At 46.3% G+C, this 14,649-nt stretch overlaps 1 protein-coding gene across 2 annotated transcripts in view; it reads right to left on the minus strand.

Annotated features, from left to right (window-relative positions):
• bcar3 (BCAR3 adaptor protein, NSP family member) overlaps positions 1–14,649 on the minus strand; it is a 188,151-nt gene that overhangs the window by 76,994 nt on the left and 96,508 nt on the right. For both annotated transcript variants that reach the window (XM_087990469.1, XM_043698829.2), the window contains one exon: positions 3,355–3,394. In XM_087990469.1, coding sequence (XP_087846595.1) covers positions 3,355–3,394 — 40 coding nt within the window. The remainder of the gene's footprint in view (positions 1–3,354; positions 3,395–14,649) is intronic.

Raw genomic sequence — 14,649 nt, forward strand, 5'->3', positions numbered from 1 at the left:
CGAATCACTTAATAAGATTAACCTGTCCATCAAAATTCCTGAGCACACCCTTAAATCAAAGAGCATGGTCCGGCTGTTACCACTAGAGGGTGCCAGTGTTCACTGTATGATTCAGCTGATTGCTCCACATCAAACTGAGTTTTGGAATGGAATGACCAATCAATAAATAGTGTACAATGTCACAAGCTTCACTCCCTGATGAGTTAGTTACACCCAAAATTTTTTGATATTGGGAAAGCAAGCTAATTGGTGGTGGTTAGAACGTGCAACTTCCAGCGAGACAACAACTTCCCTGGCTCCATGGGTGCAGACAAGTGTCTCAAAGCTGTTCACAGCATTGTGGCTGAATAGTTGTGACACCCAGCAAGAGGGAGAAAGATAGAATCCAGGGGTTGACAAGATAAAAGGAGGAAGGATCTTTAGGGAGGGAGGTGATGAGTGGGACGGCATTTAGATTATACTGACACTGCTCCTGGGAGATGCATATGTTTATCATAGACTACCAGCAATATATCATCGACCTTTCCAAGTCCCCCCACCCCACCAGAATAGCATGGATTGAATGCAGTTCACTGCTGCTGTGTTGAGTTGCTTGTCCTTTAACAGCCCATGCCATCAACACCCTGTCCCAGGCACTGGCAGAACATTGCTTATTCTTGGTGTCCCAGCAAAACCCTGGTTATAAATCGATGAATCTCACTGGGTTCTGAAGGCTGAACTGTCTCCAGTTGTTTGCATCAAGCACCAGATTAAACAATGAAATGCCTGCTAGGTGTAAGAGGGCAGATATTATGACATACCTCTGGAGCAGGTGGAGTTGAACCCAGGCCTCCTGGCTCAGAGGCAGGGACATTATCACTGCACCACAGGCAATCTTCAGATAAGGGTGTATGAGTCTGAAAGTTATTATTGAGCAGTGCCTAAAGCACCCCTCACTATGATGACGCCGTACTGATTTGATGGAGGAACAGCTTAGGATCTCAAAGATGTAAGACCTCTTGCCTCGTCATAGTCTGTGACTAGATTCATCAGTTGCATGTTAGTAACCATTTACTTGTAAATGGTTACTAACATGCAACAAAGTACATCTTGTTTAAGACATGAGCCACTTCTCATTATGCTGGGCAGTGTCTTCCTCAGTTACAGCAAACTGAGATGGCCCACATGTAGAACATTACCCTGACAGACAATGGCAGCAGTATACCTACCCCATGTAGGTGTAAGAGTGCAGACTGCCTCACACAATGTGCTGATCTGCGGTGAGGAGTCTTCATACAACATTTATTATGCATTTATATAGCACCGGTAGCAGAGCAAAACATTACAGAATTGTTTCACGAAGCGTGTTATAAATAAAATGTGATGTATAGTCACGTAAAGAGCTGTGAAGATAGACATTCACGCACCTGGCCAAAGAGAGGTTTGAAGAACCGTCTCAAAGGAGGAAAGAGAGGTACAAATCAGCAGAGCTTTAGGAAGAGAGTTCAGCTGAAGGTGCAATATCCAAAATTCAGGGGTGTAAAAAAGGCCAGAATTGGAGGAGCCTCTGAACATACACTCAAGCCACTTTTATGTTGTTTCTTCCTCATTTGCGTAACAATGTGTACTAATTGCTTAGCCACTTCGGTATTTGCCTTTCAGTAATCACCATAAACAAATAAATATGTTGCAAGTTCTTGGGCTTTTTCTGCTGCTACTCACGTCAAAGACTTCAGCTGAGGAGAGATCTTAATAACCAAGATTGCTCCCCATATTTCCTCAGCATGTCAGTGTTCGCAGTTAGAAAGGGCCTCTCGTAATCCAGCTGTGATACAGCACATTCTCACACTGACTCTGGCACTGATGCAGCCTCTCAGATTCCAAAGGCAGGAGACACAAGTTTGTTCTTCAGATTCTGGGACCAAGCCTGAGATCGCAAAGCCAGCCAAAGTTGCCCATTATTTAGGCCGTGGAGCTCACGAAATCTCACAGAACCAAAACAAAGCATCTTTTGTTTTTGCAAATCCGTGTCTGACTTGTTAACAATTTAATCTTGTCCAGAATGGCGAGATCAAACTACCACGTGAATCTCCCAATGAAACTGCTTTACAAGTAGCGTTTTTTATAAAGTCACAGATCAAATGCTGAGGATGATTTAATTAAAATGCTTTTATTGATCACTCACATTGTGGTCAGTGAAATCCTTTTCATGTTTCTGTAGGTTTCAAGTCCATAATGTCTTGAACCCTGATCCTGCTTTTCAGTTCATTTCTATTTATGGGTTTATGCATTCTTAGATTAACAGTGGTGGAGCTGAATGTTAAATTGCTAGGGCAGGTAGAGTTTATAAGGAAAGCTCTTTGATCATTTCTCAGAAACTACTTGGTGTGAACAATAAAATGATGGCAGTCCGGATATTATTCTAAGTATAACTGGAATGAAGAGTTGCATTGACCAATCTGGGTTATGTAAGTTGCTCTGTACCCTGTTTAATGCTGTCATTAACCAGTCAAACTCCTGGGAGTGGTCATCCACAACAAGCTTTCTTGGACTCTTCTTGTGGAGGCACTGGTTACAAAGGCCCAACAATGTCTCTTCTTCCTCAGGCAGCTGAGGAAATTTGGCAAGACAGCGAATACCCTTGCCAACTTCGATAGGTGCACCATCGAGCGCATTCTGTCTGGATGTGTCACTACCTGGTATGGCAACTGTACCATTCAAGATCGGAGATGGTTACAGAGAGTGGTGAACTTAGCCTGGACAATCACAAAGGCCAACCTCCCATCTACAGACTTCATCTACCAGGCCCGCTGTCAAGGAAAGGCCACCAGCATTCTCAACGATCCATCCCACCCTGGCAATGTTTTTCTACAACCTCTACCATCGGGGAGAAGGTACAGAAGCCTGAACACACACCAGCCGGTTTCGAAACAGTTTCTACCCCTACTGTTATTAGAATACTGAATGGACTCACAAACTCCTAACATTTGCCTGTACCAGTGTTTTGTTTTTGCTGCTGTTTACCTATTATTTACTTATCTATGCTACTTAACTCTGTGATCTGCCTGTATTGCTTGCAAGACAAAGCTTTGCACTGTGCCTTGGTACACGTGACAATAAATTCAATTTAATTCAGTACTATTCAATACTATTCAATTCAATGTGAATGCCTTGATTATTGTGCCCTGGGAGTTAAATTTGCAGACAGTTGGAACTGGAACATTACTGCTTTCCCCAAAGGGTGAAGAAACCACTTTCTAAGTGCTCAGCAAGATAGGATAAGCCTCAATCACATCCAACGCAGAGGATCCAGCTCATTAAGCTGATTGCAAACTACACCAGCACATGTATGATATTTTGAAACAGGTTACATACCTTGACATATTCAAGGGCAAAGTCCATTATGTCCGGGTCCCTGCAGGTTAGAAAAGAAGTGTGGGTGACATATACCGACATTTACAGAATCATTTATACTAGCTTCTTGTTGAATATAAATTTATTTCAGCACTCAGCACATCTGAAACTTCAGGTTTCAGCAGCTTTTAAACAAAATCTAAATTTCTTGAAACCTTGATATATCAGTGTAATCCTCCTACAAGCATTGTGCAATTCAAATTTGCATGGCTTCATAAAACATATACACAGGAACTAAACAAACCATACTGAAGAGTATACTTAGCACACAAAAGATTCAATATCTATGTAAACATGGACCCAAATGCAGATGAACTCTCAAAATGCACTGGACTGTACAATTAAACTTAAAATGACCTCTTAAAACATATTGGAAAGCACTTTTAGTGAATTGGATATAAATTTTACATATAAGAGGTATTAAAATAAGCATTCCTCTGTACATTTGCACATAAGAAATTACTTTGTTCCATATTTATATAAGGGAGTCATAACTAATCTCATTTAAAAATGTGTTCATCTTTCATTGCAAACAGATATCAGGAAATTTCACAATCAAACTTACAATGTCAGTACAGATTGTAATTAAGGATATTCTTAACTCATTTCTTAACCAGTTTTCAGGTCTGGGCCACCTATTTGACATAGGATGCGCAGAGACAGATGGAGTTTACTCTCTCGCCTGTGTTATGTTATTCCAAGATTGGGAATGTCTGAATATCACATTGTGACCAAATCATGGAGCTCTTACTTAGGCTGTCTCTCAGGAGTGCTGTTTATCAGGCATGCTATTTGCACAACAAACATCTTATGCAATGAAACACTGGAGAGAAGATGTCACGCAAATAATGGAATGTGTGGTAAAATTTGACGATAAGAATGTGAATGTGTTGCAGGCGCACGGATCATCAATGTGGTCACTGGGAGGTGAGCTACATGTCCCAGAAAGTTACCTTGATGTTTTAAGCAGTGATTATAATGAGTGCAAAATAATACCTCAGCACGGTGCTTCCCATCATCATGTCCATGGCTGATGATCTGATGCCTGTCAAGTTTCCCATTCAGTAACATTTACCTGATACTCATCAATGAGGGGAGATTGTAGGGTGGCACATGGTCAAAGAATTTATCTGGAATTTATCTTTGGTTTTGGTGTGAAACTACTATCTTTTGTTTCCAAAACCCACCTGGTTCATCAATGTCCTTTAGTGAAGGATATCCATCATCCTTGCTCAGTCTGACCTCCATGTGACTCCAGACACACAATAACCCCAGACACCTAACTGCCCTCTGAAATGGCCGAGCAAGCCACTCAGTTCAAGGGCAGTTCACAAGTGCTTGCCAGTGATGCCCATATCCCATGGCAAAATAAAGAAAAACAATCTCAAGTTGATTGTTACTGTCTAATTTGCTCTGACAGGTTTAAATTTGTACAACATTTGGCATGAACAAAGTTCTTTTATTCAATGGAGCCATTATCCATAATGCCAGGCCGGTTCCCACATGTGTACAGACATGACAAGCTCTAGGAAATACCTGACCAGGCTGGTGGGAGGAGGGGATGTTGGAGTCTGGCAGAGGGAGGGGGTGGGATGATACTCACCTTCCCCAGTCCGGCAGTGTCTGATGAACAGATCACCCTGCTCCACCTCCGGCCTAGGCTGAGGATCAGGGAATAGGGACAGAGGTTTGCACTGGGAGCCAGCCTCCATTTCTCATTGGGTGTGGGATGAAATTCGCTTCTAGAAAAGAAATGTAAAAATGCAAAGAACCTGTCTGAGCGCATACTTACTGCAGCACCATCTTTGAAACTGGCTGCTACTTTCCATTGTTTACAGATAGCCTCTGTCTGCTCCATAAGATCGAAATAGACTACAAGCTAGAGGAGCACATGTAGGCCATTCGGCCCATCAAGTCTTCTCCACTATTCGATTGTGACTGATCTGTTTGTCTTTGTACCTCCTATAGGCAGTGTTTATATGAATCACAGCCTTTATTAAAATGTGTTTCATGCCCTATCTTTGCTTAGTGCTCCCACTATACAGGACTCTGTTAAACACTATTCTACAGTTAGCCATCAGCGAGGTGGGGAAAGAGCAATTTGGAGTCCACTCACTTGGATTACACTGCTAGCTGTGAAAGGGAGGGGAACAGGAAATGAAAGAGACCATTCAATCCCTCAAGTCTGTCTGGCCAATTAAATCATGGATAATTTGTATCTCTACCCCTTTTACCTTCTGAGTCCTTACTCAAATCAACCTCAGCTTTGAAACTTATAATCAATCTCTAGCTTCAAGTGACTTTGTTTGGGGGTTTCCCATTGTGTGAAGAAATGCTGTCTGCATCAGCCTTGCAGAGCCATGCATTTATTTTAAGGTTACGCCCTCTTGTTCTAAACTCCCCAAAAGGAGGAAATAATTTCTTTCTTCTCGTCAGTGCTTTGCCCTCAACATGAGATCAATGACCATTAAACGACAGACCCCTGCTCTCCCTCACTGTCCTGAAGACATTGTTGTCCCATTGCTGTACTACAGTTCGAAATACCAGCCATGTTGGAGTGGCATTACCCCTACGTGGGCCTCAGCAGAATGTGTTGGCAGCTTATTCTCCAAGTAGTTGGAGAGAAGGCACTTCACATTCTGATCACTTAATCTGAACTATCAACATCCTTTCTCCGCCAGCACCCCAAACCCCCCACCCTCACTAATCATAAATGCTGCCCCCTCCACACTTCCATGTCAGCTCTGATGAAGAGTCATCGCGACTCGAAACATTCGTTTGCTTTCTCTCCGTGGATGCTGCCTGACCTGCTGTGATCTCCAGCACTTTTTGTTTTAGGTGGAGAGAAGGAATGGGGGAGAGGAGGTGGAAATCAGCATGGTTAAACCAGACATTTACACCCTCAAAAAGGCCAATGGGCAGCAATCCAGAGTACACTCTGTCCACTTTGCCATACCCAGGAGATCCCTACGTTCAATTCCAGTAGAGACTACTACAATTTTTCCTGTTCTGTGTACATTGTTACAGAGTTATATATTGTCATGTTAGCTCCATCCATGGCCCTAAAGGAGCCTTCCACATCCATCAAAGTTTTACCTGCACATCCACTAATATCATTTATTGTATCCGTTGCTCCTGATGCGGTCTCCTTTACATTGGGAAGACTGGGCGCCTCCTAGCAGAGCGCTTTAGGGAACATCTCTGGGACACCCGCACCAATCAACCACATCACCCTGTGGCCCAACATTTCAACTCCCCCTCCCACTCTGCCGAGGGCACGGAGGTCCTGGGCCTCCTTCACTGCCGCTCCCTCACCACCAGACGCTTGGAGGAAGAACACCTCATCTTCTGCCTCGGAACACTTCAACCCCAGGGCATCAATGTGGACTTCAACAGTTTCCTTATTTTCCCTTCCCCCACCTCACCCTAGTTCCAAACTTCCAGCTCAGCACTGTCCCCATGACTTGTCTTACCTGCCTATCTTCTTTTCCACCTATCCACTCCACCCTCCCCCCGCAACCGACCTATCACCTTCATCCCCTCCCCCACTCACCTATAGTACTCCATGCTACTTTCTCCCCAACCCCACCCTCCTCTAGCTTATCTCTCCATGCTTCAGGCTCTCTGCCTTTATTCCTGATGAAGGGCTTTTGCCCGAAACGTCGATTTTACTGCTCTTCCTGAACTGCAGTGCTCTTCCAGCACCACTAATCCAGAATCTGGTTTCCAGCATCTGCAGTCATTGTTTTTACCGCGTTGATTTTAACCCTACTGCGAATCCTCTTGCAAGGATGCCTGCCTTGAAGAAGTTTTCCTCCTCTCTCTACAAGAAATCTCAGGGAGTCCCTCTCCCACTGCAACTCCCAGGTCATTTCCTCTGCCCTGAAGCTCTTCAACCATGTCCTGAAACAAACTCGCTACCACAGCCACATTTGCTTCCTCAGTGCCTGCCTCCGTAACCAACTCACCCCACATGGACTCCGGACCACCTTTAAACCAGCAGAGTTTGGAACCGAACAGGACAAACAGTACAGACTACAGATTCAAAAACACCAGCAACAGTTCTCCTTAAAGATCCTCCACTCCACGCTTGCAGCAATGTGCCGGCACCTAACCTCTCTACAGTCTGCCCTGCCTCAGCTGAGGGCCACACTCTCTCAGAATTGCAAAGGACCCACTCTGTACTACATCCTCCGGAGAATTCATACTCTCAACAAACAGTATTTCAACTCCATCTCAAACATCAAAAACTGTAAGTACAACAAACTTTTATCTACCTCGTGCTCCTCAAACATTCCAGAAGATTCCGCCGGCCTCTGGAACTGCTCGGACGCCATTAGCCATGTGGCTGGTGCAGCTGCCACTCCCACGCTGATTGATGATGTCACTTCTGCCCCCATCAAGGCCACTCCCACAACCACTTCCACCCCTCACAATTCCTCATGCATCACACGTGACGTCACCTCTGCCCCTCACATCATCGCTGATGTCACATGCTCAGTGACTTCCGCCACCCCAACTGCCGTGTCTGCCACCACTTCTGCCCCCACCAATACTACTCACCTGCATTCTGCTGACACACCCTCCACAGATCCCACTGTCACCCTTCCCGGCCCCCAGAACCCTGAGGGGAACACCACCCCTGCTCATGACTCCACCCCCATTCCCCTCACCATCACACCCACTCCAGTTACTGGCTCTGTCCCCACTCCCAGCCCCATACCCACACCAGGTCCCAGCTCCCAGCCCTGCCGAGTTTTCACCATCCCTCCAGACCTTCCCCTCACTGAGGACGAACGATCAGTCCTCAGCAAATGACTCACCTTCATCCCCCTCTGTCCACGAATCAATGAATTTAATACACGCCTTGACGTCGAACGCTTCTTCCTCCGCCTCCGAGCATATCAGGACTCCCGCCCACCTTCCGAGGACCCCTTCGCCCACCTCCAACACACTGCATCCACCTGGACACCCCGTGCTGGCCTATTATCTGCCCTCGACCTCTTCATTTCCAACTGCCGTCGGGACATTAACCGCCTCAACCTGTCTACCCTCCTCCCCCACTCCAACCTCTCACCCTCACAACGCGCAGCCCTCCAATCCCTCTGCTCCAATCCCAACCTCACCATCAAGCTAGCAGATAAAGGGGGCGCAGTGATAGTCTGGCGCACTGACCTCTACACCGCTGAAGCCAAACGCCAACTCGAGGACACCTCTTCCTACTGCCCCCTCGACCATTACCCTACCCCCATCACCAAACCATCATCTCCCAGACCATACAGAACCTCATCACCTCAGGAGATCTCCCACCCACAGCTTCCAACCTCATAGTCCGGGAACCCCACCCTGGCAGACCCATTGTCTCAGCATGCTCTTGCCCCTCTGAACTCATCTCTACCTACCTCGACACTGTCCTATCCCCCCTAGTCCAGGAACTCCCCACATACATTCGAGACACCACCCACCACCCACACCCACCCACTCTCATTCGTTTGGCCGAACTGGTCCTCACTTTAACAATTTCTACTATGAATCCTCCCACTTCCTCCAGACCAAAGGGGTAGCCATGGGCACACGTATGGGCCCCAGCCAAGTCTGTCTCTTTGTTGGCTACATAGAACAGTCCATCTTCCGTAATTACACCGGCACCACTCCCCACCTCTTCCTCCGCTACATTGATGACTGCATTGGCACCACCTCGTGCTCCCGCGAGGAGGTTGAGCAATTCATCAACTTCACCAACACATTCCACCCTGACCTTAAATTTACCTGGACCATCTCTGACATCTCCCTCCCCTCCCTGGACCTCTCCATCTCCATCAGTGACGACCGACTTGACACTGACATTTTTTACAAACCCACCGACTCCCACAGCTACCTGGATTACACCTCTTCCCACCCTACCTCTTGCAAAAATGCCATCCCGAATTCCCAATTCCTCCGACTCCGCCGTATCTGCTCCCAAGAGGACCAGTTCCACCACAGAACACACCAGATGGCCTCCTTCTTTAGAGTCCGCAATTTCCCTTCCCATGTGGTTAAAGATGCCCTCCAATGCATCTCGTCCACACCCCGCACCTCCGCCCTCAGACCCCATCCCTCCAACCGTAACAAGGACAGAATGCCCCTGGTGCTCACCTTCTACCCTACCAACCTTCGCATAAACCAAATCATCCGCCGACATTTCCGCCGAACCAAAAAGACCCAACCATCAGGGATATATTTCCCTCCCCACCCCTTTCAGCCTTCCGCAAAGACTGTTCCCCCCGTGACTACCTGGTCAGGTCCACGCCCCCCTACAACCCACCCTCCCATCCTGGCACCTTCCCCTGCTACCGCAGGAACTGCAAAATCTGCGCCCACACCTCCTCCCTCACCTCCATCCAAGGCCCTAAAGGAGTCTTCCACATCCACCAAAGTTTTACCTGCACATCCACTAATATCATTTATTGTATCCGTTGCTCCCGATGCGGTCTCCTCTACATTGGGGAGACTGGACGCCTCCTAGCAGAGCGCTTTAGGGAACATCTCCGGGACACCCGCACCAATCAACCACATCGCCCTATGGTCCAACATTTCAACTCCCCCTCCCACTCTGCCGAGGGAATGGAGGTCCTGGGCCTCCTTCACCACCGCTCCCTCACCACTCTATGCCTGGAGGAAGAATGCCTCATCTTCTGCCTCGGAACACTTCAATCCCAGGGCATCAATGTGGACTTCAACAGTTTCCTCATTTTCCCTTCCCCCACCTCACCCTAGTTCCAAACTTCCAGCTCAGCACTGTCCCTATGACTTGTCCTACCGCCTATCTTCTTTTCCACCTATCCACTCCACCCTCCCCCCACCCCAACCTATCACCTTCATCCCCTCCCCCACTCACCTATTGTACTCTATGCTACTTTCTCCCCACCCCCACCCTCCTCTAGCTGATCTCTTCACTCTTCAGGCTCTCTGCCTTTATTCCTGACGAAGGGCTTTTGCCTGAAACGGTGATTTTACTGCTCCTCGGATGCTGCCTGAACTGCTGTGCCCTTCCAGCACCATTAATCCAGAATTTGGTTTGCAGCATCCGCAGTCATTGTTTTTACCGATGTTAGCCATAATGCTAGTCAATTAAAAAGATGATGTCACATATTTGAATGAACTGCTCCTCTGGTTCTCTGCTCTCGATGACTTTATTGGCATCATAAGGAGTGGACAGGGAGATGATGTGGATTAATCCCAGAGTCTGTATTTCACACAATGTCCACAACACAGGCAATGCTACTATGTATTATCTCGGAATCAGATTTAGACACACATGCTCATCTCCCACACATTCTGAACAAAAACACATTAACTAACCAAGTATCAATAATTATCTAAGTATGCAGAAGTAGCTCACCTCCCAGTGATTGCTTTGGATTCCAGCCAATTGGCAAAGCACAAATGCTGCTTTCCCAAGATAACATGCCTTTTCCTCTGGCTAATAATGTGGGAACTGTATTTTTAACTATCAGGATTAGGTCATACCATTATTCCGTGTGATGCGATTCAAATTGTTTCATGAAGCTTAAAGTCAACTGCAGAGTGCATTAAAGGCCATGGACATAGTACAGAGAGCAGTCACAAGGGGCTAAAACACAACACTGAGGAAACGTTCACGATAGAAGGGCTTACTATGGTGAAAGGGTGGAAACAGACATTACAGATCCTTCGGATTAAACTTTTTAAAAATTCATTCACGGAATGAGGGCGTCACTGACCAGGCAGTAATTATTGCCCACTCCTAATTGCCCAGAGGGCAGTTAATAGTCAACCACATTGCCATGGGTTTGGAGTCACATGTGGGCCAGATGGCAGTTTCCTTCCCTAAAGGACATTAATGAACTAGATGGGGTTTTCCAACAATCAACAATGGATTCATGGTCATCATTAGATGCTTAATTCCAGATATGTTTTGAATTCCAATTCGGTGGCCTTTGTGTGGAGCCACAGAAAATGGGGGAGATACTAAATGAGTATTTTGCATCAGTATTTACTGTGGAAAAGGATATGTAAGATATAGACTGTAGGGAAATAGATGGTGACATCTTGCAAGATGTCCAGATTACAGAGGAGGAAGTGCTGGATGTCTTGAAATGGGGACAGGTGGATAAGTCCCCAGGACCTGATCAGAGAACTCTGTGGGAAGCTAGAGAAGTGATTGCTGGGCCTCTTGCTGAGATATTTGTATCATTGATAGTCACAGGTGAGGTGCCGGACGACTGGAGGTTGGCAAATGTGGTGCCACTGTTTAAGAAGGGTGGTAAAGACAAGCCAAGGAACTATAGACCGATGAGCCTGATCTCAGTGGTGGGCAGGTTGTTGGAGGGAATCCTGAGGGAAAGGATGTACATGTATTTGAAAAGACAAGCTCTGATTCAAGATAGTCAACATGGCTTTGTGCGTGGGAAATCATGTCTCACAAACTTGATTGAGCTTTTTGAACAAGAAACAAAGAAGATTGATGAGAGCAGAGCGGTAGATGTGATCTATATGAACTTCAGTAAGGCGTTAGACAAGGTTCCCCATGGGAAATTGATTAGCAAGGTTAGATCTCATCGAATACAGGGAGAACTAGCCATTTAGATACAGAACTGACTCAAAGGTAGAAATCAGAGGGTGGTGGTGGAGGGTTGTTTTTCAGACTGGAGGCCTGTGACCAGTGGAGTACCATAAGGATCGGTGCTGGGCCCTCTACTTTTTGTCATTTACATAAATGATTTGGATGCGAGCATAAGAGGTACAGTTAGTATGTTGGCAGATGACACCAAAATTAGAGGTGTAGTGGACAGCGAAGAGGGTTACCTCAGATTACAACAGAATCTGGACCAGATGGGCCAATGGGCTGAGAAGTGGCAGATGGAGTTTAATTCAGATAAATGCGAGGTGCTGCATTTTGGGAAAGCAAATCTTAGCAGGACTTATACACTTAATGGTAAGGTCCTAGGGAGTGTTGCTGAACAAAGAGACCTTGGAGTGCAGGTTCATAGCTCCTTGAAAGTGGAGTCGCAGGTAGATAGGATAGTGAAGAAGGCGTTTGGCATACTTTCCTTTATTGGTCAGAGTATTGAGTACAGGAGTTGGGAGGTCATGTTGTGGCTGTACAGCACATTGGTTAGGCTATTGTTGGAAAATTGCGTGCAATTCTGGTCTCCTTCCTATCGGAAAGATGTTGTGAAACTTGAAAGGTTTCAGAAAAGATTTACAAGGATGTTGCCAGGGTTGGAGGATTTGAGCTACAGGGAGAGGCTGAACAGGCTGGGGCTGTTTTCCCTGGAGCGCCAGAGGCTGAGGGGTGACCTTACAGAGGTATACAAAATTATGAGGGGCATGAATAGGAAAAATAGACAAAGTCTTTTCCCTGAGGTCGGGGAGTCCAGAACTAGAGGACATAGGTTTAGGGTGAGAGGGGAAAGATATAAAAGAGACCTAAGGGGCAACTTGTTCACACAGAGTGTGGTACATGTATAGAATGAACTGCCAGAGGATGTGGTGAAGGCTGGTACAATTGCAACATTTAAGAGGCATTTGAATGTGTGTATGAATAGGAAGGGTTTGGAGGGATATGGGCCGGGTGCTGGCAGGTGGGACTAGATTGGGTTGGGATATCTGGTCGGTATGGACTGGTTGGACCGAAGGGTCTGTTTCCATGCTGTACATCCCTATGTCTATCTGCCAGGGCAGGATTTGAACCTGGGTCTCCTGAACATTATCTAGGTCTCTGCTTTAACAGTCAGCGATAATACCAGTAGGCCGTTGCCTCCCCTGCTCAGAGTCATATCTCTGGAGCAAGTACCACTTGAACCCAGGCCTTCGAGCCTCGGGGTAGGGATATTACCACTGTACCTTAAATTCCATCAGCTGCCATAGTGGGATATGAAGCCAGCAAAAACAGGTGTTGTATGAGTCTTGTGTTAATAAGACATGCATGTTTCAAAACTGATTTTTAGCATATAATTACCAATTTATAGGAGGTAATTTGTCAAGAGGTTGTAAAACAGACACTTGAAAGTCTACTCCTCCACCACTGACTAGAACCAGTTTTTGCAGATGTGTATGTGGACTCCACTGAAGGTGTGCAGTGTGCTGACTGACACACACAGTTACAGACTTTAGCACAAGCTCTGTGACCAAGAGAGAGCATGCACCAGTTCTCACGGTGAAGGAAGGTCAGGCAGAAGGCATCCAGAGGAGGAGGACTGCTCTATATTCACAGAACTTGGAGGTGGGAATTCACGTCATGCTCCTGCAGCAGCTGATGCTGGTCTGCCGAGCCTCACGTTCTCCTCCCAGTGGGGACTCCTTAGCAAGGAGCTCATGACCAAAGTCTCCCTTTCTCCTGCCACCTCCTGTATGGTACTCAATGAAGATCCCTTAGCTTCCTAGGGAATTTCTGGAATAACTGTTGATAGAATATATGGCAAAATAGGCAAAGTTCATCCTTGACTACATGGGCCCTTTCTGACAAAGTCTTCCAGAATGTCTCTCAATGATCCTCCTCAAATCTAAAGTGCTAGTGGACTGTCACCTCCGTGGTACTGTCCTGTTGTGTTTAGGGGAATAAGTTGGCATGAGTTGGAATGGGAGCATAGAGTAGTGTGAGGTGTGAGTAAGTGGCATGAATTGGCTTGAGGTAATAGAGAGTGTTGGACTGAGCTAGTGTAATGCTGGTGCAAGGGAATGGGAGGTACGTTCCATGAGTTGGCCTGGGTATATAGGGACTATGGGGATGGGTAAGGGTAAGTGTTGCTCCATGAACATACACAAATTAGGAGAAATCGGCTATCTAGCTCCTCAAGCGAGCTCCACCATTCAATAAGATCTGTTTGTATTTCAAATATCATATTCCCATCTCCTTCTGAAAGCATTTTATTATACTGCCTAATGAGAAATAATCCATATCTGTCTTAAACTTAGAGGAGAAAGTGAGGTCTGCAGATGCTGGAGATCAGAGCTGGAAATGTGTTGCTGGAAAAGCGCAGAAGGTCAGGCAGCATCCAGGGAACAGGAGAATCGACGTTTCGGGCATAAGCCCTTCTTATTCCTGAAGAAGGACTTATGCCCGAAACGTCGATTCTCCTGTTCCCTGGATGCTGCCTGACCTGCTGCGCTTTTCCAGCAACACATTTCGAGCTCTGTCTTAAACTTACTCAATGACCCCACTTGCAAAGCCTTCTGAGGCAGAGAGTTCCAAAGTTGCATAACCCTCTATAGACAAAATAAAATTCTTCT

Source organism: Chiloscyllium plagiosum, unplaced genomic scaffold (genome assembly GCF_037043375.1).
Source record: "Chiloscyllium plagiosum isolate Xiang-an unplaced genomic scaffold, Cpla_swu_hap1 HiC_scaffold_9, whole genome shotgun sequence".
Taxonomy (NCBI): Eukaryota; Metazoa; Chordata; class Chondrichthyes; order Orectolobiformes; family Hemiscylliidae; genus Chiloscyllium; species Chiloscyllium plagiosum.